This window comes from Tachysurus fulvidraco, chromosome 4 (assembly GCF_022655615.1).
Source record: "Tachysurus fulvidraco isolate hzauxx_2018 chromosome 4, HZAU_PFXX_2.0, whole genome shotgun sequence".
NCBI lineage: Eukaryota > Metazoa > Chordata > Actinopteri > Siluriformes > Bagridae > Tachysurus > Tachysurus fulvidraco.
The window spans coordinates 15,510,145-15,537,822 of record NC_062521.1 but is presented as its reverse complement, the minus strand read 5'-3'; the positions used below and the strand labels follow the sequence as shown (position 1 = coordinate 15,537,822).

The 27,678-nt window shown below is 37.1% G+C and overlaps 1 protein-coding gene across 1 annotated transcript; it reads left to right on the top strand.

Annotated features, from left to right (window-relative positions):
- The first annotated feature begins 5,784 nt into the window (after positions 1-5,784).
- Positions 5,785-14,570, top strand: cxcl12a (chemokine (C-X-C motif) ligand 12a (stromal cell-derived factor 1)). Its single transcript, XM_027142093.2, has 4 exons — positions 5,785-5,943; positions 8,110-8,227; positions 9,937-10,020; positions 11,703-14,570. Exons 1-4 carry the CDS (start codon positions 5,877-5,879, stop codon positions 11,731-11,733), a joined length of 300 nt encoding a protein of 99 aa, XP_026997894.1. The 5' UTR covers positions 5,785-5,876; the 3' UTR covers positions 11,734-14,570.
- The last annotated feature ends 13,108 nt before the right edge of the window (positions 14,571-27,678 follow it).

The window sequence follows — 27,678 nt, the reverse complement described above, 5'->3', positions numbered from 1 at the left end:
ATCCAAATAACTAAAAAAAGACATTATTCAAGCACAAAGACATCAGATTTGCATTCAGTATTTTAATAGTGAATTGAAATCATACAGCATAGACAGAAAAGAAACACACTTTCATTCCCTGGCTTCAATGTGTAAACAGAACTACTATGACAGAACTAATCTTACTTTACCTTCTTATCTAATCAAAGATATGAGATTAGATTAAATTCTTCACACATTCATTTGCTATTCGATGTGATCAGCCAAGGTATTCCATTTCATGTGTTTAAGTGGTTTGAAAAATGATTTCAAATTAAATCATTAAAGCGATCATGCAACCACATTTTTCATAAATACTGGAGATCTGGTTGATGTTTAGTTAAGGACCTTAACATTTTTTTCTAAACATCTGATATATACGAAACATAAGAAACCAGGAAATATTCATTACAGTCAGACCTCAGCTAAGACAAAATAATGCTTTATATTCACCATTAAAAATAAGAACAAAGGAAAAGAAAAGAGCCCTTACCCTTTCAGAGAACTACGCCGTCTCCCACATGACAGAAACATTTTCACGCAGAGTAACTTAGTAACTCAGTCAGGCTCTCACATCAGCTGCCATTCATGGTGACCACAACATTTCTAATACACAATCCAATGACATTCCAGACAGAACATATGGACCCTGGACTTTGTATTTAATCTCTACAAGGTGGTGTGAGACTGTATTGCTGAAATCTTACAGATATGTCACAGTTGAATAATTGCTTGGTTCACTAAATAAATATACACATTATTTATAGCAACTGGAATGTTTCACATATTTTTCAAATGCGTTGTATGTTTTGATTGAGATGTTTGATTTTTTTCCACATGATGTAGTTTTTACCACATGATGTTCACCAGTGTGGTTTATTAATGTTGACATTACATTTGCGCCTGTATTGCACATTGTGTATTTATCACATATGAGACTCCCCCCATTTACTCATTTATTGTAATGTAAACCCCTCACCTCTAAGCACTTGAAAGGAATCTGCACATTTTCTATATTTCATATCTTGGGGTGTTGGGGTTTAATTTTTAAGATTTGTCATTCTTTTTACGGTTTTATCACATCTTCACATAATATCACATATTTATTTGCAAGTGGAATTTCAGGTCATATCATTTCATGCAAACATGAAAACTCTATGATTACATATGAAATGTGATTTTTGTCTCCTACAGCCTGAATTAGCTCAATTAATCTAAGATTCGAGACCCACTTGAATTTGTCAGGTTTCTGACTTCAGGTAATGTTTTAGCAGATATTAGATGCGCACTGATTTACCAAAAAATGGACTCAGGGTGAGTTCAGTCTAAGATGTAAAAGTTATTAGGTCTGTAAAAGTGGAAAGAAAGTGTTTTGTTTGTCCTAGTAATCAAAGCCCACTTTGAACTGTGTCACATACGATACCTTCTGGCAGAGTGACACAGCCATTCTCTCACCCATGCAATTTTCAGCAGAGGATCGGCTGCACAAACATGGCCTCTTCCCAGGCTGTGAGATAAGTAAACATGTGTTGTGCTTTTAGTTCTTTGAGTTTGCTCTCGATCTCTGGTCCATTTGATTCCTCTCTCCACGAATCATCTGAGCGAAACTGTAGTTTCCATAGAGCCGTTGTCAAAAAAAAATAGATTCCACATTTGGACAAAAAGCAATAGCAGTTGTCATGCACACAATCCCAAACAATTTCTCAACAGCTGGATAAGGCCACAAGAAGAATCTGGGAAGCATAAGAGGATCAATAAATCTCTAATAAATGAAAAATTATTAAGGAAGGCAGTCGGGGTACAATTAAGAAAGGAACAACGAACTAAAAACAAACATATGTGCATGTTTCCACTGTCATCACAATTATTTATCACTTCCTTTATACTTTACATTTACATTTACATTTACATCATTATACTTATAACCGAATTTAAACCCTGTAATATTGAACCCTGTGGCATGCTTGTGAGATGTTGTCCACTGGGTGAACATGCCTGCTTCTTAACTTTTGGCCATTAGCGTCCCTGCCCCCTCTGAGCACCCTCGTCAGATTTTCACTGCAGCCGGACCCTCATTTCCATCTCAGTCAGAGAGTCGGTCGATGACTACAGTCCAAAGTGTATGGGACAAACAGCACCCAGGCTTCCTGTGGGGAACCTATTATGATGTGAAAGTACAATCCATACTAAAGCAGCCACATTCGCATTTCATCTCTAAAATATTAGGTTACAATATCTGCTAGGGGAAGATCCAAGATGTAAATATTTTTAAGTAAAATAATTCATACCAGTTCATAAAAGTTTCTATTTAAAAAACTTAAATTGATCTGTATAATATTTCCAAGATAGTGAGTAAATGAGAAAAAAAAATTAACCTCTTTAAAATCAGCTGTGTAATACAATACCAATATCTGGGTTTAGGCATTTGTGTTCGGATTTATTTATTTATTCATTCATTCATTTTCTACCGCTTATCCGAACTACCTCGGGTCACGGGGAGCTTGTGCCTCTCTCAGGCGTCATCGGACATCAAGGCAGGATACACCCTGGACGGAGTGCCAACCCATCACAGGGCACACACACACTCTCATTCACTCACACACCCACACACTACGGACAATTTTCCAGAGATGCCAATCAACCTACCATGCATGTCTTTTGGACCGGGGGAGGAAACTGGAGTACCCGGAGGAAACTCCCAAGGCACGGGGAGAACATGCAAACTCCACACACACAAGGTGGAGGCGGGAATCGAACCCCCAACCATGGAGCTGTGAGGCAAACGTGCTAACCACTAAGCCACCGTGCCCCCTTAATTTATTTATTTATTTATTTGTTTGGATTTTTGCTCACAGGTAATAGTGTGTGTGTGTATATATATATATATATATATATATATATATATATATATATATATATATATATATATATATATATATATATATTCCTGTTTGCATGAGAAAATCAAATGCATGCCACTTTCATTCCCATTTCTGTAAAACTGGATACATATATATATATATATAAATTTGCTTGACATATGTATCCAGTTTTACAGAAATGCATGAGAAAATCAAATGCATGCCACTTTCATTCCCATTTCTGTAAAACTGGATACATATATATATATATATAAATTTGCTTGACATATGTATCCAGTTTTACAGAAATGGGAATGAAAGTGGCATGCATTTGATTTTCTCATGCAAACAGGAAGGGTATAATATAAACTCTTGACTGACTTTGTCAGGTCCTTACAGTGGGCATGGGGGTTGAGTGTTTAACTTCGGAGGAGCCTGGGCTTGCTGCCCTGCAGTCTGTGAGGAGCTCCATCACTCTGCAGGATCTTTGGAGTCAGCAGGACTCAGCAAAATCCCAGCAGGCCATGCCAGTGTCACTGATAACACCTTCATCTCCCACATTCCCTTTGGTCTTGTGTTTACTTATCTCAGGAGTGTTGCTCAGCAAGACTCATCTTCATATGCAGGACTTACAGGGACAGGGGGTAATCAAAGACCTCACCTCACACTTCACTGTAAATGGCATTTCCCTCATTACAAGTAGATGATAGCCAGAATAGTTAATGAGCTTTAATCCAGAAATTCCTGATAAATAACACATTACCATAATGATCTTTCTTCAAAGGTCATTTGAAATGCATTGATGATCTAAAAGCCTCTAAGAGTCTTAACCTTGAAAAGAAAGAAAAGTTGTTATACCACTGAAAGACCAAACCATAAACCAAAACTTTGTTACAGTTCCTTGATCCAGGGTATTGTCCATTTTAAATGGTTTCCATCTCCACATTATGTTAAATCTATTTGCCCCTCTACAAAGTAAACTCTGCTTATTTGAATCACAAAACAAATCTCTAACATTAAAGCACTGGGCTGTCTGATGCCATGTAAAGCGTAAAGGAATTTGCCATTTGAAAATAAAGCAGTGGATGCAGACTGGGCCTGTTTAATATGTGTATTAGCTTTCAATGCTATGTTTGGATAACAAATGGAGGGCTGTATTTAAAAGTAAGCACAAGCATACACTAGTGATCATATGAAAGTAGAGAAAAAAACAGAAGAGTTATGACTTTTCATCATCTCCATCAAACAGTTCATTAGGGTGGCTGCCAGGTTATCATAGCAAATCTGCTGCATTCTTATATTTCAAATAAAAAAAATGCATAGATGAAAGATTGGGCTGTGTATTCCATGGTGTATATTAGACATGGTTAGACATGCTTGGGGTTGTTTTACATAGGACCAACATTATTTGGCAAAGAAACAGAAAAGGAAAAATTAATCAATTGGAAAACAGCTAATAATGAAATCTTTGCTTGTAAGTTTAAGGTGTGCTCTGGTGTGATAACAGACAGTTTCTTTTGTCTGGGTTAGCATATGGCCAGGCTTTTAAACCACCAGAGCTGCTGATTTGCCAGCCTTCACGGCTAATTTGCAGACAAGAGAATGCACACTATGTGCAACACCAGGACAGTGAGTCTAATCTCTTACTCTGCCACCCTTCTTCAATAATTGGGATCTGATGAATTACCTAGAGCTTTCCACCCACAGTTGTGCCTCCTCTCCTCATTCTTTTCCCATTTAAGTTCACTCTCGTTAGCCAGGGCCAACTGGGAATGGGTCTGCAGAATCTCAGAGTGGGTGTGAACTCTCCCACTACTGCCACCTTGTAAAACGACATCTGCATTCAGTGCCTGGCTTTTGAAGAGAGGACAGCTAATAACTCAAAGTACTTTTAAAGCAACGAAGTGAAGGTAAACCGTCAGCACATACAAACAAAGGAGAGGCAAAAACATTTACAGACAGACATTTACCATTTCCAATGAAAGTAGTCTATCAAACTGAAAAACAAAATGACTTTCAGGTGCAGATCAAATTGTAACTTTTGAGGGATTTGGCTTTAAAACCAGCACTGTGTTCGCCTCATCAACCTCTAAAAGCTGGTCATTCATGCAAGCACTCTCAGAAGGCTGAGTAATGACTGAACTGCATGAAATCCTGGCTTTTCTGTGAGTTAATGCACTGTTGTGTGGTTTTGGTTTCTTTTCTTCTCCAAGCTTTTATTTTAGGTGAGTAACTTGGCATGATCAAGTCATACTCCTGGAAACAGAGCTCACATCTGCGTCCTGTTATGCAGCACATCCTACTACCCATACTGCTCTTTTCTACTTTATCACAAATTAGCCTGGGTAACTTAATGGAAAGTTCTTGGCCAGTGAAAATCTAACTGCTGTTTTTACAAGATACCATAGGTCTTACTTCACACTTGTGTTTGCAAAAACATGTTTGAACACTGACATGGTTTACCACAGCAAGTTGAGAGGATTTCAATTGCAAAAAGGCACAACATTAAGTGACAAATCTTGTTTGATGTACGGACTAAAGGTGTGTGTGTGTGTGTGTGTGTGTGTGTGTGTGTGTGTGTGTGTGTGTGTGTGTGTGTGTGTGTGTGTGTGTGGCAGAGCTTAGCTTTCCTTACTTATTAAATACTGTAACTACTATGCAAAAGGAACATGCAAGAAATAACTATTGCGAATATGAAGAATTCAAATGAATATTAAAATGATAACGGCTGGGTTCTGGTTTACAGTCAAGGGGCGCACATCAAGACAGAAAACTGGAATAAAACTGACTAAGTAAGCAAAGCCAGCAACAATAAGCAAATCCAAAAATGTTTAATAGTGTGTGGGATGCCAGGAGGCGGTAAATCACAGAGTGAACGCCCACTTTGCCGGTGTAAAGGGGCAGGACAGGGGTGTATAGGGGCTGTGGGTGAGTTTCGTGGTCACTGCTATCCTAAGTGCGGAATTCTGCAGTGCGCTTGTCTTCTTCACACGCAACATGGATGTGAAAGTGGTCTTAGTGGCAGTTCTGTTAACACTGACTATCAATGGATCTATTTCAGACGGTAAGTTACTTAGCCTTATTTATTGGAAGTCATCGCCAAATGCATATTTACAAGGAGGGATACTTAGATATAAAACATTTCTGTCATATGGGTGATTTTGCTTGACGTTATTGCATACTTAATTTTAATTTGTAGGCCGATAATGTGCGTAATTGTAGTGCATAAAGCAAAATTTGAAAGGAATAAATGGTCTGTCGGTTTATTCACTATTTTGCTACTTTAATACCATGCTATTTTGACATTTCTATAAACATATGCACGAGCTACTGGTTTAACTTTTATTTGGTGTTTGTTTCAAAATCGTTTCCACGTTCAGTGCAACTTGTTTTGTACTTAAACCCCGTTTTATTATCCAACTCATCCAACGTGTTGCGGCACAGCCTGACATGCAACATGCGGCTGATTAATGTGTGTATTTGTCACAGTCTTTGTTTTCCTTTAATTACCCACAAATGAGGGTCTAGAACAAAACAGCAGAGAAGGGGAAAGTGAGAGATAGCGCCAGTCTGCACTTCAGTGGGACAAAAACGCAGGGACTCTATCCATCTCTCTTTAGCATAACAATGCTGACAGATCACCTGGCATGGCGAATGCATATTTAAAGCGGTCGAAAATGGTCGGAGCTCGGTTCAGTGCAGGTACTTCTCACCCGTGCCTCTGTGGGAGTGGGCAATGTCCGTTTAGGCTACGTGCGCCTTGCGCATGCACGTAGGAAAAAGTGTTCACTTCACACCTATAGTGTTTGTATAGGGACAAACGAACACTTCAATAGCTAATTCAACAATCTACGGGTTCATATAGTGCTAGCATTTTGGATGTATATAAAGTATGTGATGCGTAAATGTCGTGCGCAATACGATCTTTCCACTGTTCATGATTTCCACTGACATTATTGCGCAATACCTGTGTGTAATTAAATTGTGTGTGTGTGTTTGTGTGTTTTGCGTGCATTGTTTATTAGACGTGCACTTTTGCGGCTGAGGCACAAGATTTTATCTCAGGGATCAATAATGTTGCTTAATTGTTTTATCCAGTCAGCAGAAACGTGATAGAAATACTGCAAAAAACAAACAAATAAACAAACAAACAAACAAAAACTCTGTGCTGAATCAACACATTGCAATTCGGACACAATTATCCCGTTTTCTACTACGCTGTGAGAAACTGTCGCAATTGTCACCGTTTTCCACGTTTCATTGTCCAATCAGACATCCTATTTGTGCAAAAAAATCCATTACCAGAATATGTGGATTGGACAATAAACACATAACATCAAATCCAAAGTCAAAGCGTCCACACAAACAACTTTACAGAGCTGCTTGCAATCAATTTATTTACTTCCTTAAGACGTTCACTTGTTTTCTTCATTTTTATGTCTCCAGCAGTGAAGTAATTGTAACGATGGGAATTAACGACTTAGGAATTTATGAAGTCATACCATAATAATTACATTCATTATTATTTGCAAGCGTGTTGCAAGGTGCAATATGATATTTTTAATTATTAAACCTATAACTATCTTCAGTGAACGTTTTTAAGGATCATCATTATGAGTTTCTGTGATTGAACACATCTGTTTTGGATTACACTTAAAAGCAAACGGCCAAATACCTCTGTAAAGCTCAGTAATTAGTGTTGCAGGTCTCCATACACGTCTCAGGAAAAAAAAAAAAAAAAGGAAACAAAGAATAGTGAAAAAACAAAAATGAAAATAGGCAAATAATTTGTATTAGGGGTATTATTGTTTTAAAAAAAATCTTTTGAAATACATTATCAATAATTCATAATTCCCAGTGAATATAGCCTATATAATTTGTTACATCACACTTTCAAATGTCATACAGTGCAGCAGCTCTCACTAAAGCTGAATGTTAGACAAAATAACATAGTTGCATTATATGTACTGTAATCTGTGCATTCCCGGTTAAAATTTTGTAAACACCTAGCTACAAATGTTAGGCACTCACTGCTTTTCACCATCTTATTCCATTCACATTACCATTGCAATTTATTTTTGTTGATTTTATTTATTCTCTATATTTTTAATTCTGTTTTCAGCATTTCACATTATGTTACAATATTGGTTCTGTTCAAGCTGTGAATTGTGTTTTTTGCCTTAGTTGGTACTATACACAGTGAATTTTAATTTTATTTGTTCCTGAACAGCCAAACCTATCAGCCTGGTCGAGAGGTGTTGGTGCCGTTCTACAGTTACCACAGTCCCACAGAGGAATATCCGTGAGCTGAAGTTTGTCCACACACCCAACTGTTCTTTCCAAGTCATGTGAGTATCAACCACAGTATCTTTCTCACACACTCTCTGATCCTGATGCAGCACTACTTCTTGGGGGGGTGTCTTACAGAACCCCTCGAACCATCATTTCACACCATCAATCTCCTGCTGCTGAAGGAGCAGTGAATGGAGATGGAATAGGCTTCCCCTGCCTGGCATTATGCTGTGGGTCACGCTCTCACAATTACACACATGAAGAGGAAATGCTACAGGAGGGGGGGTGGCCTTCTAGACTTCGATGTAGTTTTGTTTCATACAGGAAGATGTCGCAGGGTTCCACTTGAAGGATTTTCTCACCCATTGTTCCTGAAAATCCCTCTCACATGTCATATCCTTGCATGTTGATGAGAGTCTTCCAAAATATTTTATGTTTTCATCTCAGTTGACTGGAAACACTTAAAACATCCACCAATTACCGACTAATCACCTAAAACTCTCCATATCCATTGATCAAATCAAACATTTAGGAGGTTGTTTACAGGAAAAATTGTGATTGCAATATATTAGGACATTTAAACAACTCTATAGCGTTTAAACCATGTCAACAATGCAAAGATAAAAATAAGCACAGCTGTGCACACATGGCATACACGGACAGATATACAGACCTGTGTAACTGACACAGGGCTTATTGTGAAGTCCCCAGAGGACAGATCAGAAGCAGTACTCAAAGCTCACAGATCCTCTATACCATAAAACTGTCCTGATGAGTGAAACTGGTAACATTATATACCAGAGTTTTTTGTTGGACTTCACTTGCTGTGTAGTAATTACTACCTGCTGTCTCGAGACCTGACAGGCATTACTCCTGTTAGAAAAATCTAGGTAGACACGCCTGTACCAGGCTCAGGTACACTCATATAATGTGAGAAAATATCAGCAAAGACATCTATACCTTTTGTTGATATGATGATACGTAAGTATGACAAAGTGCTAAGTGACACAATTATTTAAATAAGGTGGGAAGTATTTGAAATGTCTGGACCTGGTCCTGGACCCTGAAGGGGTTCGAAATACTTCTATCCTTAATGTGTGACCTTCAGTGGAAGTTTTAGATTTCATGTATGTTGGTTAAATGGGTCTTTTGTTTATCATTTGTAACTATGATTAATAATATATTATCCTTAATACTATGTACATTGACAAAGTTGATAGACGCTTAAGTTGGTTGTAGATAGAAGCCTATTATCTTATTGTTCATAAATGGCCAGTAAATCCAACAATATTGTCCAAGCATTAAAAGAATTTAAAAGAGCTTACTGAATGTAGATTTATTCTTACTAGAACACACATGAATCATATAAAGCTTTAACGTCCTAGCTGAAAGTTTGAAGGATGATAACCATCTGTAAGACAATCTACCAAGATGGAAAAGTGGATTTGGAAAAGAGACAAAGAATAACAATAACAGACAACAAAAGCCTGCCACGGTATATCACTTACTAGAAGAGAAAAAATAACTGCTTCAGTGAGCGCCAGTGAGCTTTTCAGTTACTACAGCCCTTGTTCACGTGTGCCTTTGTATAGCTAGTGCTGACTATGGCATATCCATTGTGTTGCATTCAAACCTTCTTTACAATGGATAAAGTGCTTTAATGCTTTTAAAGACTTGTATTAATTACACGGATGAGTAGTACAGATGAATATGTTTTATTGAATAAGTATAATTAAATTATTTTCTGCCCTTTTCCACCCCACAGTGCAAAACTGAAGAATAATAAAGAGGTGTGCCTTAATCCTGAGACAAAATGGCTACAGCAGTACATTGAGAAGGCCCTTGAAAAGTAAGTAGAATATCTTTTGTATGAGCAGAGATTGAGAGAACTGTGAGAACCATATTGAAGAACTGAACTGTCCTGTTTACATGTCTTAACTTATTGCTAGTCAGACTTACTAAATAAAATCCACATGTCCTCATGTGATCAACCAGATCTGTAAACAGATCGGATTTTCCTATAAGGTACGCGTAGTATTTACATGAAAACAAGTAACTGAAGATTGGTATTTCTCCTTTTCTGTCTCTCACATTTCCACAAATGTCCTTGTCCATGTGCCTTTTAGTCATGAACCCTGGCTTCATACTTCAAACACAGCTGTGAAATATGTATACCTGAGGTTGCTGAACATAATTTTAATGCTTACCAGCCCCTGTCTGCAGTCCTAATGCGAAACATGCTCTTATGCCGTGGCAGGTTTTAAGGAAAATCTAGATTCATACAGAATTTTCACTTTCCCCAGATATTTTTGACTAGACGGGACATGCTTGGTGTTCAAATTTAGCTTATACAGGTTTTCTAGGAACTTCAATTTCAGCATAGCCAGGTAGCAGTGAAAAATTAGTGTAGGAATTGAATGGCATTCCAAACCACTGGTTAGAATATTTAGTTTATTATCAAGAACTGTTAAGTATAATGTAACATCTACTTAAACACATGAGTATAGTCTTGTGCTGCATTTTTATTCAATATTTATTTTAACAAGTATGAGTGAGATTATGTTAGAAATCATGGTTTTCATACATATTGTTTGTGTAATGCTAGTTGGTAGATAGAAAAAACCTGAAGAAGCTAAATTACGACATCATGAATGTTAAAACGGCATACATTTTTACTGTCCATCCCAGGAGACCTCAGTGAAGTTATTGTACAGCACTAAATATTCCTAGACTTTAATGCTGACTGCACACTACACTGTCAGTGATGTTTTAAATAACAGACAATTTTTCAACCATTCTTTGCAGAGGATCTTTTTAGGTAAAAAAAAATAGTGTTCTACTACCTCCACACATCACATACAGATAGTGTCCACTGGGCATAACATTGGATGTAAACAGTGTATAAAAGGTGTGAACAGTCAAGTCTGCACAACAAAACAGTCATAGTTGTTAATGGACAATGGACACAAGTGTCTCTGGATGGCTGTTAGGTGCTGATGAGCGCATACTGTGCAATCAGGAACACAGTGTTTAGTCAGAGAGAGAGGGGAAGTTGTACAACTGACTTAAATAAAGGAGACTGAGGTTGGCACAGATATGCGAGATGTACCATCGTTTTAAGATTTATTTGATTTGCTGTTGATCTGACTACTGAATTGTGGGTCAGTGATGTAATAGTTTGATCACTGTCAGGCTCATGGGGAAAGCCCAAAACTTTTGCTGAGTATGTAGTTACAAGAACAAACTGTAAAACCCACTGACATGTCTGCAGCGCTGCATGGCTAACATCACTGGCGCTGAGCTTAAAGTGCTTTCCCTGTTCGGAGTTTGGCAGACTGAGAAATGGTTCTGTTTCCCCTCACTGTCACACCGCTATAGCACTCAATATTAGAGCATGGCTGTCAATATCATGGTACTGCTAACTACATAAAGTGCTTTTTTTTAGGTCTTTGAAATTTTGGTAGGATCCAGTGATAAAAAAAAAGTGCTATTTTGTCATCACTCTAACTCATCTGCTTTTTCCTTTTTCAGAATGAAGAAGGCCAAATTACAGGGGAATTAAGGAAGCAGCTGGATGGCAAGCCCGTTAGTGAGCCACCACCACAGATATGTACCAGTACCGTATACTGCTCTGGCATGCTTGCTGAACCAGCACTTAACCTGCAAACCTTGCTTCTCTCTCAATGATTTGCCACACCATCATCACCACTTCTGCTGCCACTATAGGCACCTCCTGTGTTAGCACAATGTGCAATTATATATGTATGAGTGTGTTTTTATACGTATGAGATGTATATACAATGTTTTTTATATCGACTTTAAGCAGTAAAGAGATATTTTTGGAGTTGCGTTTGCTCCTTGCCTGTCTGTTTCAGCGTTAGGTAGCAGTGAATGTAATACTGATGATTTTGGAGCAAACAACCCAAACTCTTCAAACTTATAATTCTTACACTATAACATACAAGAGGAAAAGTACAGTGGGTATCAAACACTGGTGCAGAGCCCCTGTTGCTGAATACCTGACAGGAAAACAAATAGGAAGGGACTTTCTCCACCCATTAATTAGTCATATTCAATTAACCCATATCCTGTAAAAAAAACTGTAACACTGCATACTGCATGTGAATGTAATATTATATATATATATATATATATATATATATATATATATATATATATATATATATATATATACACACACAAAAAAGAGGAAAATTGCTTGTGTTTTTGTTCTCTAACTAACAGGGTGTTATTTTATACAAAAGTAAACCAAAAAACCTTGACCTTAGATCAACTGAAGCAATTTGAATTCCTTCAGGGAACACACTCCCCTAGAAGACGTTTGTGAGAAAAAAATGGAAAGGAATGCTCTTTTTTCCTAATTTTAATCATTGTGTAAGCAAAGAAACATCTGGAGTCACAAAGTAACTTTGACCAGCCAATTTGTGGAAGGCATAAAACTTAAAACAGATTCACCTTCAAGCAGAATCAGAGAATCGACCAGAATAATTTAATTAAAGCCACAAAAAATTGCACACAGTATAAAAATAATCATTGATCAGCCAACACAGAACCAAGCATAAGACAATTCTGTGCAGCTTTATCTTGCAACTTCAGCTTTTATCTTAAACATACAAGTTAATATCTTGCCATTTTTTTCAGCTCTGCAAAGCAAAAAAAGGAACTTTTTATCTTATGACAACAATTAATTTTGACTCAGCTTCCAAACGCTTGTCTTTCCCAAAATTGTGAGTTAATATCATGCATATGAGCATATATTTCATAATTTTGTGATAATACACAAGTCTTAATTGCAATGTTTAATCTCTCGCCACTCTAGAAGAATGTCTTAAGCTGAACATTGTAGTGTGCCTGCGCTGTTGGTGTGGCTTGGTTAGGGGGAGGGAGAGGGTCTAATAAATCAAAACATGAAGTCAGTTCAGAACTGTGAGATATTAACTTTCAATTGCACAATAAAAAGCCTCAAATGTGTTATCTCTCAACTGCGAGATAGGTTGCAGTAGTGCAATCTTAACTCGCAATTATGTTATAAAGCAATATATTTTCTCATATGCCAATGAAACAAGCTTCCATAGAAATGATATTAACTAGCTAACTAGATTAGAATATTGATAGAGTAATGGGAAATTGGCAAAGGTTTCAAATGACTGGGAAATCTATCATTATTGGTATAAAAATGCACTTTATTTACTAATCTAAAATGAGAAATCCAATCCGCAGCAAATAATTCACTTTTCTGTGGTTAAGAAGAAACCATCAATTTTACACAGCAATTCTAAATAGAATAAAAGTATTTCAGTGCAACAGCAGTATGTACAGCTTTTCTGGGTATTTATAAAGTGCACTATAAAACTAGCCCATATTTCTGTCTGCCAGACACGTCTCGAGGAAATTAGTGTATGAAATTTGTCTGTAACACCACTGCCAACTTGATCCTGTCAAGCGATTTAAAGCAGTCGTTAAAGCAGCCAGGCCACTTTTTACACTGGCCGCCTGCAGGCACACAGGCCAGGAAACATAATGCCCAATCAGCATTAGAGAGGAAGGCTGTAGGCAATGTTGTGGGGGTTAGGCCACCAGTTTCTCCACACTCCATTACTTACAGTGACGTGAAAAAAATGGCAAAATCGAACAGGCCCTAATGATTAATGATGATTAATTACTAATTTGTACCCCTGTTTTTTTCCATACTAGCTAAGAACATATGGTCTAAGCGCAAGATATATTGATACAAGAGAACCAGTGAGCTTGATAACTTGCTGATTAGTTCAACTTGTGGGCATTACCAATACATTTCTGTAGTGTCAGTGAACTGCATGAACTATGCAGCAATGGATTCAGGACAAATTTCACTTGAATGAAGCAACACTGAGTAGTTATTTACAGGAAGCATAGAGGAAGAAGTCAAATCCTGCCCCATTGTAACGCTTACCCACCTAAAAATAAGAAAAATAGGATAAAAAGGTAAATAATAAAATGCTAATGAAAATAGTAAAAAAACTAATGAAAAGCAATAAAATACTAATAAAAATGTTGAGAGCACATCTGACACACATATGTCTTTACCATCCTAACTTTAATGGGTATTTTTTGTTAATAAAAGAATTCACTACTCCCTTCCCATGGCACTTCCTGTAAAGTGTAAACCGATTTTGATTGTGTTTATCCATCCCTTTAAAAAATAAGGTGCTACCATTGTCAAGATGTGAATGAGCCCATTGATAATTTGTACATGTTCCCCTTATAACTCCCAAATAATGTGAAGGACATTACTATATAGATGGCAGCTTTTTATATGACATATTTTATATCTGTACCCATGTTTAATTTCATTTATAAACTGGTTCTTTTCTAAATAAATCATCTTGGATATATTAATTCTGTTTGAAATATTCATTTCATGTAAAGTGATAGACAGTCCCATATGTTCAGAGGTACATTCCAGCAACTCCACATAGCACAAACATCAGACATATGGACTGCATTATACTACATTTTATTATGTATGATACTCAGCTTCAGGATTTCATGTGTTCTAGTCTTAATCCTTTTATGTATTAATCCATGATCCATATTATGGCAGATTGAGAGAAGATAAAGAGGGGAAAAAACTTTCTATTAAGAATCTAGCTCACTCATTTCACTTAGAACAGCTTTGTAATTCTTAGCCATTGCTTATACTCATTAATGCTACATTCCCATGAACACATCTGTATAAATGTTTCAAAAGTTTTGAATGTGGTTAATCTCTGTTGAAGTATGAAACCATCCATCCTTCCATCCATCCATCCATCCATCCATCCATCCATCCATCCATCCATCCATCCATCCATCCATCCATCCATCCATCTATGTATCTATCCATCCATCCATCTATACACAGGGTTGCAGGGAACCTGCAGTCTATCCCAGGGTATTCAGGATGTATGCCCAACGGAGGGTGACACACACACACACACACACACACACACACACACACACACACACACACACACACACACACACACACACACACACACACACACACACACACACACACACACACACACACACAGACTTGTATTGTATATGTATTGTGTGCATAGAATTACACACAATATAAGGTGCCAATCAGCCAACAGTACAAGTCTTTAAACTCGGAAGGAAACTACAGTACCCAGAGGAAACCCCAAAGCATGGGGAGAACATAAAAACTCTGTGCAAACTGGGCAAAGGCTGGACTCAAACCTCCAAAACAGGAGTTGTGAGGCAAACATGCTCTCCTCTGTGTCTCCCACTAAAAGAGTACAAGATTGTAATGCTGTCCATACAGTATGTATTGGCACTTGATAAAGAGTAAAAAAGAGTATCATGCCTTGTAAGATGATTATGGATCAAGATCAATACTTTGCTACTTGTGGCTGTTTGTGTTTCATTACCTTGTTAACAAATTTTGGTGTAATGTTCAGAAAAGTTATGAACATATTAAAAAAAACCCATAATTTTCTCAATCACAACGGTTCAGTAAAAGCTTTATCTTGGTCAGCATCATCATTGTGGATCCCAAAGCTATCCTGGGAACACTGTCATTAACCGTTAGATGTATGTGTATTAGGTACCTGTGTATTAGAGATACATAAATTGTAGTCACTGTTGCTGCATGCTTTTAGATCAGTGCATTTTTGGGTGAATTACTGCTGTAAGATTGTTCCTACTCAGTGCAAACTGTTTGGAATTGGTAATGAAGTGTTTAAAGAATGTTGAGATGTATTTCAAATGTGATGTAGAGCCAAGGGGAAATTACAACATATGCTAAGGCTGCAACACTTCAGAAAACACTTTAAGCTTTCTAAACATTATCATTCAGACAATAAAAAATTTATTTTGCCCCAACATACTAGTTACACAACTTGACAAATATATCTGACTTCTCTCACATTACTTCATTTCAAATGCAAGGGAAAGCACTAAGACTAGGCTTTATTCTTATAGAAACATATAATCCACTCTGTACTGTGTGTGTGTGTGTGTGTGTGTGTGTGTGTGTGTGTGTGTGTGTGTGTGTGTGTGTGTGTGTGTGTGTGTGTGTGTGTGTGTGTGTGTGTGTGTGTGTGTGTGTCTTTTTGATGCACTGGGAAGTTGGAGCATTAGGTGGAGGCACAGAAAAGCCATTACCACATAATCAAAACATGTTGGTCAAAATTATTTGCCACACAAGGATAAACTGTGTACATGTATACAGGGTGATTAATAATGTTAACACTATAATGGTATAAAATGAAGCCAGTATGCTTAAATATAAATAATTGATTTAAAACCATATGATTCCATTGAAACGTGTTTATCCTAACTTGCTTCAAGCCATATATGACTCATATCTAATCTTTCAGAGAATCTCCTTTAATTACATCTCTAAGGACTGCTGCACTTTCTCAGCACAGTGTCACTAACATTTTGTGATTTAACATGTGGTTATTTAGCTTGTTGCCATATTGCAAACATGTGTCGAGTTTGTGTGACACAGTAAGCATCATCTGGATAACTGTGCTACATTCACAAAAGGTTCCTGTATCTGATGACCTTGCACAATACAGAAAGTTCAACTAAGTTGTGTGAAATGGCAGTAATGACTGCAAAATGGTTGTGCAGTTTCACTGATTGCACAAAGGGTCATTTATTGCCTTTAATTGTGCTCCCAACCAAATGAAACATAAATCTGTTTTAGAACAAAATCTGGTCAAATGTCTCACAAGACCTGTAACAATCAATTTTTTGGGAAGATGAACAGAGTAGACGCACAAAACAACAGATGTGCAAGACTTTATATAGGGGGCTTCAGGATTTGAACGATCACAGAAAATGGCCCCCAATGGCTGCTTTAGCTTTCATGTGTTCATATGCGATGGATGTAATTAGAGGAGATGAACATAAAATAATTATTCATGTATAGACTTCAACAAGGGCCCACACAGTAAGCAGCATGCATTTAGCTCCCAGGCAAAGCCCAAGAAGTCTACAATTTAGGCTCAAATGGAGCTGCCCTTAATCAGGTCAGTGTTTAGTTTTCTGATGCCTTGATTCATTTTTTTTAAAGCTATGAAACGGGCAGTGAGCAGTGCAAAACTGGTTCATTTGCTCTTCACAGAGAGATAACTGACAGATGATGGCAAATGTCTATATCAGATATAAAAATAGAAACTGGGTGATCTAAGTTAGATTTATAGATACTGAAGTGCACTAACTCCTGCTGTTCCTCTTGCTTTGGCACACATTCCTTTAGATAATCCTTCTTATAACAACACTTTAGAGTGATTCAGGATGCACAGCATGCAGGCTCCACATTTCTCACATCTCATGAAGTGTAAAGATCTCCAAGTTGTGGACACAATTAATCTGTGTCGAATCCGGTTAAGTACTGTTTAAATGTATTAATTGTGTTCTTAATTGTGTGCATAATGCTATTCAGCATGATCTAAATGCAATATGACTTCTAAGGAAAACTATCCAAAAATCAAATGAATGAAGTTTCCCAAGAGAATGAATGACATTTGTTGTGAGAGCCTTTAAACTCATTGTGATAGAGATTCCCTCTGATATGGATTGAGCAACCTTTTCAGTAGCTCAGCTCTAAATCAGTGGAGATTTTTTGTTGGTTTCCTCTCACCTCCCAAAATATGGCAGTTATGCATGGATAAAGTAGTCCAAATTGCCACATAGGTGTGAACAAACATGTTCATGAGTACATGATTCTTGAGCATGTGATGAACATTTATTGATATATAATAACAGTTTCTGATTCTGATGATCCTCGCACATGAATAGTGGACCTAATGTAATGAGGAAATATGTTAACAATTGAGATTCAGTCTTCCGCTGTAGACAATAATCAACACAATGCTTCTACATAAACAAGGAAACGAGCCAGTGTATGATAAATAAACTGCCAGAGGAACATATGTTGATTTGTTTGAATTATTTAGCTGACCAAACCAGTATCAAGTTTTCTTCCTTTTGATTAATCAAGAATACAAGAATCTGACAACTGTGTATTTGCATAGGTACATTATGTGTACACAATTCCAGCAACTCTGTGCCATTCCATATTTTTCCAAGGATACCAAACAGCTGTGAGTAGCTACAGATGTGCACTATTCTGCTTGAATCATAGACACTGTAGATAAATAGCTGGCAAAAACCTCGGAATCTAACCCTTAAAAACTCAATGACTGGAAATGTTTATAGGGCTGACAACACAAAAATAGTGTGCCTGCATGAAGTTCATTTTGTTTATAGGCTGAGTGAATGTCATTAGTGAAAAAATACCCTTGTAACAGCAAAACCTTGAAGGATCAAAGTAAAGAATCCATTCCATTCAGCACAATCTTTTCAGCTTCAGCATATAAGTAATGACAGCCCATTGCTATTCTGAATCTCTTATCCCACACAGGGTTGCAGGGATCCTGTAGCCTATCCTAGGGGTCTCAGGCACAAGGGTGCACATACATACAAACACACAATAGTGACAATTTAGAGATTTCAGTCAGCTTACAGTGCTTGTCTTTGGACTGGGAAGGAAATTAAAGAGGAAACCTCCAAGTGTTGAGGTGGAAATCAAAACTTTAACCACTTGGAGGTGTGCACCAAACATACTAAACTAAGCCCCAGTGTATGGACACCAAATGAGAATTAAATATTTAAAAGCAAATGTTCAATTAATTATAAATTGTAAAGGTTAAATGCATACTTTACTGCACATCCATTCAAACAGGCAAAACTTTACATGCCTTGTACGTACCACAAATAAAAAATACCATGTTTAATGTGTCAGGATCAATAGAAGTATTGCTAATACAATGGAAGACAGACAGCATAGAGTGCATTTGAAACATATCTAATGATCTAACAATCTGAACTTCACTTTTAGAAAATGTTCAATGTTCTGTTGTGCCTTGCTTTTGCATCAACAAAAGTGTTATACATGGGGCATTGCCAAGAAACCACGGTCCCACATCTTAATTCACTTTACAGTAAATGGGGGATGAACTGTATGCTTTATTCTTCCTCTCGTTTACGTAATTTGGTTTCAACACGCTAATTTTGTTATTTACACGCTGCTGCGCATCTCAATAAAAGCAGTTTCCCATTGGAGAATCAGACAAGCCTGGACTGAGATTATGCAATCAGAATGACGTTATAAACTTTACAACGTGTGCTGAAGACTTAAAAACCTTTATAAACAGTAAATGATGGTGGCACAAATATACAATCTAACTTTGAAATCTTATTACATTTGAGTACTGTACTTCATGTGGGATGCGGGTAAAGGAGTGTAGATCCCGTTTGTATCCAAAAAGACTGTATGGTGGCGCGTGCATGTGGGCCGACAACCAGCTCAACAGAACCCAAGCGCCTTGGCTGGGAGGCAAACCAAGCAGTCTTTTAACGGCACTCAGTTGTTTGAGACACAGTAGCCGGAGCAGTGCATGCAAGGGAATGGTGCTTATGTGACACGATTTGGGATCAGCTATCAGAATCACAATCAAGTTTATTGGCCAAGTGTGTTGACACACATAAGGAAATTGGTTCCAGCTGTTTGTGACTTTCAAAATTACAGACATAAATAACACTATACTATACATTTAGCTTGCACTACACAAGATAAGACAATACTGATTATGCAGTACTTATAGATATGAAGCAGGGAATATAATTATGGTGGGTTGTTAATCAGGGTGATTGCTTCAGGAAAGAAACTGTTCCTGTGTCTGGAGGTTTTGGTAAACTATGTGGGGGTTTCAGACCATTCTTGTTAATACAAAAAAGGAGCCAATTTCTTACTGTCAATGTTTTTTCTTTCTTTATTCCTGTACCTCTTTCTTATAAAGAGTCGTGGCCAGGTGCAGAACATTTAGGCTGATTACCTGCGCAAAGGCATTGTGTAGCACCCAGGGCCAGCGCGATGTAAAAGCCTGTGCAGGTGACTGCGGGTTTCTCTGAAAGAGCATACGTGGCCTTATGCGTTTTGTATGTTCTCTTTCTGTGAAGGATTTCTAAATAAATGTAAATCAACCAAAAAAAACTGATCATTAAGCTACCAGTATCCTAAAACCGTATACAAGAAAGAATGAGAACAAACCACAAAAACAAAACAAAAAAGAACGAAATAACACACACAAAAAAAATACATTAAAGCAACGCAGACAAACAAGAAAAAAACAGTAGTCTAAAATGAGAATATATTATTTCTATTGGGATTATTTATTTTTTTAATCTAAGGAGGCCCCAGGAGTTAAACTGCTCTCCTCCTGATGACCAGACTTCCCATAATTCACTGAACTGGATTATTATAATTATAGTAGTTTGTCCAACTGGAGCTTTCTCACATGGACAATAAATCCATCAACATCCATAAACCACCACTAGTTACACACAGAAGCCAGTTGCAGTTAGTATGTGTCAGAGAAGTGGGTGGACACACTTAACTTACCCAAATATTCTCCAGGGTCTCCATATGACCTGGGTGAACTTTTCACCGGCGGAAATGTAGATGAAACTGATGCCAGGTCAAAGTTCATATGCCATCTCCCTAAGTGGCTTTACTAAGGTTAACCAAGTAATCCACATACACAAGTATTAAGGTCTTTCCTTGAATGAAAAACAACCTGAAGCATACAGAAAATGACATCCTGCCATACATACCTAGAATAACAGCTACTATATTATGCTATTAATGAATCAAAGTGTGTGGTCATATTCTAAAACCAACATAGGCACTGTGAAAGCTCACACTTGAAAGGGCATGAAAATAAACTTTCAAATGTTTCTCTATGTCATCAGATGTCAGCATGCTCTTAATTCTTATAGCACAATGTAAATAATCCAAAGGAGGTTTGTAAAAAGATTTAAGTCAGACCTTAAGTCAGTGCAAAACCCTAACATCAGATATGACCTAATGAATGGACAAGAACCACCCTGACACAACTAAGATGAGTCCGTATATAATGTAAAGTATAAAGTAAAGTTCATAAAGTAATAAAAGGCCACAATCATTGATGGTTCACATAATCAAAAGATACAGTAGTATGATTTCAAGCAGCTGATTTGTATGACATGACCACAGTTTAGAAATGTTCAGCTCCCTTTCACCCTCACAGTGAAATCACATTTTTTAAAATTTAAGGCCACATTGTGTAAGAACCACAACCATAACCAGTTTATTTATTAGTCCACACACTGCTGTTAGTCTTTAGAGCTACTTCCTCCAAAGGAGCATACCATCAGGATCCACCGAGTCATGTTGACCATCATTGTAGAGAACAGAAAATTCTCTGTAAGATGCCTGGGACCATATCTGTTGCCCTTTGACACTAGGACATACATTTATGGAAATTCATAAAAATATTCATGTATATACATAAAAATAATTTTGCAAAACTGATTCCATCTGTTCACACACTGCACTGATCATTTGGGCATTGGGATTTTTCACTCATCTTCCCTTTAAAGAGAAACATTATATATATTCAACCACACCATACAACAAGACAGAGTCCAATTCATCCTTCATTTTATTATTTAGAATCATTTATTTGCAGATTCATCCAGAGTCAACAAAAGGAAAAAAACAAAAACAATAAATAAATAAATAAATAAAACTGACTTCAAGCCTGATAATAACCAGGGTGGTAAGGGTGAATGAATAGTCAAGGTAGTATGCAAGACAATATGTTATAGTTAAATATAAAATATTGGTAGCATACATTCAACTATCAAATCACCAAAGCATTCCACCAATCATAGGGTAGAAACACAGTGCTTAAATTCGTACAGATGTTCACAAAAAATGTGATATCAGTGACTTTTACCATGACATGGTTGTTGGTGCCAGACAAGATGATTTGAGTATTTCAAAAACTGCTGATCTCCTGGGATTTATTGCCTCATATTCCAGTTCTTAGCTGACAGGAGTGGAACCCAGTGTGATCTTTTGCTGTTGACACCTATGCTCCTCATGGTTCAATGTGTTTGATGTGCATTATGAAATGCTTTTCTGCTCACCACGGTTGTAAAGTTGATTATATGACTTCTGTCATCAACAAGGTGTTTCTGACAGTGTTTTGACCATTCTGTGTAAACTTGGGCCTTTTATGCTAATAAATCCTAGGATGTCAGTATTTTCTGCAGCAGCCAAGTCATGGGATCATATTTTCTTGTACATTCTGATAATTTGAAAATTATTTTCTTATCTTATCTCTGCATTAAATGTTTTTTTGCTGTTGCTGATTGCATTATTTTCATAAATACATTTAAAATGTTTAGTTATTTTAAAATTCTAGTAAATTTTGATGGTTGAATTTTTTTGAGTTCAGTTTTAAGAAAAAGTAAGGAAAAAAGCGAGAACTCAGAGTCTGATGATGTCCATATGGTAGAACTATCTCCACCATTTAGGTATGATCTAACTCTTTACATGAAGCTTCTGATTGTTACTGACCAGGAAATACTGTCAATTTTCTTCATTAAGCACATTACTTCTCATCATGAGTACATATTGCTAGAGCATAAAAATTTATATTCATTACAGATGATTTATTCCTTCAGTGTAGAGCCAAATTTTATACATCCCTCTACATTCACTTTTTAGCTATTTTGACTTACACTCAGACTGCAAAGTCTGTAATAAGGTGTCATCTGAAAAAAATCTGAACTATTTCAAAGTTGTCACCCAATTTGGGAAGGCATAACTTAGACACGTATAAGTAGCAAGGGCTTGTTCTGTTATAGATTATTCAATTCACAATATTACTTATGCCATTTAAAGCTAGGAATGCAATCAAAATTGCAAAAAAATCGCTGTTGCTGAATTGTACTGTATTGTTAATTCACAATGAAAAATCTACAACAGACTACATTTGATATAAAGACAGCATAACTGCTCCAGCATTTTAAATTGAAACTTTGTGCCACCATGGGCCAGTTTGCAAAGTAGGAACATCAATTTCCTCCAAGGTGAAGGAGGACCTCACACCTCTGCTGTGTCTGTTATTGTAAAGGTGAGAAGTATGCAGTTCATTGTGACCCTGGGAAATTGTGGAGATATTAGTTTCTGTGTAATTAAAAACCCCTGAGAACAACCTCTAATTATTGTTTTGGTGCCATTGTCAATCTCACTGTGAAAAACGTTTTTTAATGAATAAGCTTTGAAAAGTGTGTGTGTGTTTGTGTGTATATATATATATATATATATACAGCCATCATATTTCCTCTGCTTGTCCCATACATTTAGACCAACCTGCATGATGGTTTGAGACAAAACGTAGAGATTCCTAGCATAACTTATCCTCTTTTTGACTAAAGCGTGAGCAATTTTCATACTTTTTGGAGTCTGCACTCTGACCTTGCTAGTTTCCGTTATAGTTTCCTCAATAATTTGTTGTTATGTTATGTACAGCACTCACCTTTCAGTCTCTTACTGGGTTAGGTTCCCTTCAGCACTTCATCTTTTCTCATTGTCTGCCGTTCAGTGGGCCTATGAAAAATGAGCTACTAAAATGATTGCTTGGTTCTCCCTCACCCGTACTGAGCTTGTGAAGTTAATCAGTTTCCCTTCACTTTATTCTTGTATTTCTGTCAGTATCTGCTGCAACAGTAACAGTATCTGTTGCACACGATTAGCTGTTGATCATACCAGGTTAGTCAACACTGGGGCTGGAATTGGGTTCCCTGTCATGCACCCTCTTTTTTCCAGAAGTCCTCACTTTACCTTTCCACTCATAGTTTTCCAGATTTCTCACTGTCAAGCTGATTAATGGGCATGTGGCTAAGTGCCACTCGACTGTTCATGCTACCATGTGACATTAGCCGGACCGTCGCAGAAATGTTACGTGCTCACTACCACAGTGTTTTCTGAAACACAGCTGCAATGGGTGCATATGCCCTTCAACAGAGACCTCCTTATAACCCATAGACCATTTTTTCTGCTCTTTCATCTCTAGCTTCTTCTCAAAGTTTTTTTTACAGGCTAATAGTGCAATGTTCAACAATGTATTCAATAGCATTCAGAACAGCATCTTGATCTGCCTCTGTCAGTTGCATGCATGTTTTACACACCATGACAGTCTCCATGGTGAGGCTTATAGCCTAGGACTGTATGGTGTGGCACAGGGCCAAATGCTCTTTTGCATGTAGCTGGTCATGAAACTCTTCACTGTGGCACATTAGTAGCACTTAAATTAAAGAGTCAACAGAGCTTTTTGGAACATTAGCTATACTACACCCATGTTTAATGGCCTAGGTCACCTTCTTGCTGAATATAGACACACGGATGATGTTCTATTGAGATTCTGTGATATTGACTCGCTACTTGCACTGAAACACTTGCTTCTGTCTGCACCTGTCATCCCCCCGAGGCAGTTCTTGTCGAAAACACATGAGGTAGCTCTCCACCAAACTATTTTACGTATAGAATAAGACTGGCACAATTCAGTCACGTGAAGGACACATGTACAGTAAATCAACACTGCAATATCTGTGCCAGGGTTGGCCTTTAGGCAGGCTGCCAAAGAATCCCCCCAAAAAAGAGTGCAGATTTCATACTATAGACCACAATGTGCTCTGTCTATCTGTCTGAAAGATGTTCAGACCCCTAACTGAGAGCATCAAAGCTATTTAAGTTTCTAGTTAGTCAGAAAGTCTGTGTCTTGTTCATGTTTGTATTCTGTGTCATCATCTACAGAGATCAGATATGATACATGACTTCAGAAACATGCTGATGGAAAACATATCTCGCTGCTCGATGGGTTAAAGACCCCATTCTCACATCAAAGAGTGTGATGGAGCTACCTACTGTAATCTGACTTAAAGGCCATATGGTCTTTGTTGGTGCTTCTTTCTAAATGAGGCACATCCAAGAGTGTTTACAGTAACAACAGGGTAATGCAGGGACTGCAGTTAGTTATCAGTAGACATAAAAGTTAAGTCGGCTATTCATTTATTTGGTTTTTGTAAGTAAATCCTGGTATACTCAAATATTAAACAACTTACTTCACAGAAATAAGAGAACATTTTTTATGAAATGAAATGGTAATGTGACAAAAAACCCAATTTGTTTAGATCGTTGTATATATGTTCTAAACCAAAGTTACCATTTCACCATGAACAGCATGAGGTCAGGATGAACGTATATTTATCTTGTTCCTTTGCTCCTAGGTGCTCAGTGGATGTTATTAATCACTAAATTTTTAATGGAATGGGAGCTACTCATCATATTACTTCTAAGAGTTATCCATGCAAAGTATTTTAAAGCAACAAAAGAAAACATTTTGAGGTCAACACTAAAGGAAATTGGGGGATTTTATAATTGCTACTAAATGATGCACTTTGAATCTCAATAGACAAAAGTCTGAAAATAGGTTTGGATCTCTTGTCTCTTAATTTCTTATGAATTTCTTATGATTGTAAGGTCCTTATTGAAAATTGTGGTCAAAAAGTATTTACAAATGATTAGAGGAATAAATGTTCAACTAAGGAATACCAAATCCAATTAGATATCTTTAAATAGGTTGTGTCTTTATGTATTATTTGGGCATTCTTATTAGTTAAAGAATTGATGTGCAATTCAGGAGGATGGAGGTAGGCTATATTCAATGTCATAATCAAATATAATTTTCTGTTTTTACTACAAGATCTACAAGGGTCACAATATGATACTAAGCAATCATGGATGTATTTTGATACAAGGGAATAAAAACAGACAGTGACGCTGTCTTGCACTATGTCCCTGCTTCCATGTTATGCAGTATGAAACATTTGCCTGCCCCTCCTAGGGTAGTCACATAAATGGTATTATTTGTTCCAAATCTTAATTGAAATCCTCTTTGTAGCTCTCGTTGTTAAGAATCACAAAATAGCTTATAATAAATATATATCTGAAATGCAGTTGTTGGTGGTTTTGTGAAACCTACCTAACCATGATAATCATCTGTACTCTATTTAAAAGTGTTTGTTATAGTGTGAACTCTGTTATTTGCTCTATCTGTTACTTGAAAAATGTAACATTATAAAATGTTTACAATATTATTATAATAAATATTGTTTTAATGTAAAGATTTGAAAGATTCCAAAAAGCTGATTAAAAACACTGTATACAATTGTATAAAATGTCAAGAATGATTGGAATGAGTGAAGCATCTTTTTGCAAAAAAATAGTTTTGTATAACTCTTTAACACAAGTTTTAAACAAAATAAAGCACATGAGCAATTAGGGGTTTTATAACTAAAGGATCCATGTGTTATTCTGTCAGATGGATCTTTTTATCACTAAGAAATTAGTTTATCCACTTTTCATGGTAGACAGAAACATTGCGGGGGAAGTTTGATGTATAGCCCTGCCGAGTGCTCCTGACCTTTGGCTCTGGGCGAGTGAGTTTCTAAAAACACTAGCGTTCAGGGATTTCACACACTTAGTGAGCTGCTCTGACCAGGGGCTTGTTTTCCTAAGAGGGAGATTTTCTTGAAAGAGCTCTATGCTGTTTTGAAGGTGTGAAGGATAATAAAGGCTGGCTTAAATGCAGCTTAGTGGGGCTTCGAGATTTTTATCTGTGAAACGAATTGGGACTAAATCATTCTCTTTGTTTAAACATAAATACTTAATCAGATCCAGCTCAATCAATAGCTGCAAAGGTGGAAATCTGGGCAATGGATAGAGGTCAGACTGGAAGTAACACAATGAAGAGTAGCAGGGCAACATTAATGATTTTTTTCTTGTAAAGCATCATTAATAAGGTCACTGTAGGTTAAGATAGACATATTTGATTGGTAGCAAATTTTCTACAGGTACATAATCCTTCATCCAACACATCCAATAATGTGTCCAGCATGCATGTTCTTTAACACTGTTGGTCTTGGATCATTGTGTATTTTATTGTCAAAATGACTTATGGATTACGAGAGCAAACAGCAACCAGTACAGTTATTTATTTATTCTCACAAAGCAGAGTCCATCCTTATGTAAACAAGGTTTAATTAAATTTTGTTATTGGGTCATATTGTATTGTTTTCTCTAGCAGATTTTACTCCCTTGGTGTTGAATAAGAATAGGATATATTTGAATGGTCGGTTTTTGACATCGGTTTTGCTGACATGACCTTTACCAGCTTTCAGAGTGAGGACGATGATCTTATTCTCCTTACAAAATGTCTTAGGCTAATAACCTTCCAGATGATAGCATTTAAGGATGCTATTATTTAAAGCTGTAGACACTGAAGTTCAAATACAAATGAACACTTGCTGGCCACTTTATTAAGAACATATGTACCCATGCTCAGTCACTCAATTATCCAATCAGCCAGATTTCCCCACACAAAAGTCTCCAGAGTTTACACAACGTGGTGTTACAAACAAAAAACCACCATTGAGTGGCAGTTCTGTGGGCTGAAATGGTTTGCTGAAGAGAGAGGTCAGAAAAGTGCCCAACATGTCAAAACTTGAGGGGGGGGGGGTGGACTATAAG